We start from the raw sequence: 1,005 nt of genomic DNA, 5'->3' as shown, positions 1-1,005 counted from the left end.
TAACAGGGTTGAGGGTTCAGAGTTCAGGTTATTATAAGCACATCTATTTATCGATATTTGGTTTAATCATAAAATCAACGTTTATGTAGTTAATTTAAATTTAAAATATGTCATGGCGTTGTTGCACATATTTTATATATTCACTTATTCGCATGGATGCATATACAATATTTTTGTGTATTCCCCCATTAGGGTTATTCTGACAAACTGTAGGCGATGTTGTATGATCTTCTATTCAAATTATTTTCTCTATTTTCGGATTCCTGTAATAATTCATTAATGTATCTTTTCTGCTTCAATAATTTAGGGTTTATCCATGATCCAAAGAGGGTATACTAATATTAGGAAAAATATGTGACATGTTAAATTATACAAATTTTTATAACATATAAATATTTTTATTATAGGTATACCATAAATTGTAAAAGAGTGTTATCACTTTTGTATAAAAAATTTACCCATCTTATAAGCAATGTATGAAAATAAAATTATTACTGAAATTACAGAAACTGGGAGTAAAATGGTAGTAGCTAGTGCAGATGCTTGGAATGATGGTAATTCTTCTATTTTATCGCACTTTTTTATTGATTTAAGATGATTATTAAATAGAACTCGAAATTTTTCTAATTCATTACAAAAACTATTGTTACCATTTCCCACACATGTACTTTCGTGTTTCTTATATTCTTGGGCACATATTTCACCTTTTCTACAACGAGTATGATCGTCAGTTAAAGATTTTTTTTTAAAAATATAAAATTTTTCATACAATTTTTCTAATTTTTTGAGGTAACTATATGTATGTTCGTCAATAGCTTCCGCATGATCTTTGCAATATTGGATAATATCAACGCCATCAAAGAATTTATCTAATGATGTCTGATTATATTTAATTTTATCAGTTGATTTCAAAAAACCATAGAACCAGTAATTAGTATATTCACAAAATGGAGATATATTTACATTATCATCAATATTAAAATCGTTTATATAACTTGCAGCATT

At 26.5% G+C, this 1,005-nt stretch overlaps 1 protein-coding gene across 1 annotated transcript; it reads right to left on the bottom strand.

Annotated features, from left to right (window-relative positions):
* Positions 1-436: 436 nt before the first annotated feature.
* On the bottom strand, positions 437-994 carry PCYB_008290 (hypothetical protein; the record flags this gene model as incomplete). The annotated part of the gene is made up of 1 exon (XM_004228250.1): positions 437-994. A coding segment is annotated over one exon (555 nt), but the record flags the coding sequence as incomplete, so codon positions are not given.
* Positions 995-1,005: the final 11 nt, after the last annotated feature.

Source organism: Plasmodium cynomolgi (genome assembly GCF_000321355.1).
Source record: "Plasmodium cynomolgi strain B DNA, scaffold: 1639, whole genome shotgun sequence".
NCBI lineage: Eukaryota > Apicomplexa > Aconoidasida > Haemosporida > Plasmodiidae > Plasmodium > Plasmodium cynomolgi.
Note: the sequence above shows the minus strand (reverse complement) of the source record. Positions and strands in the feature narration are given on the sequence as shown.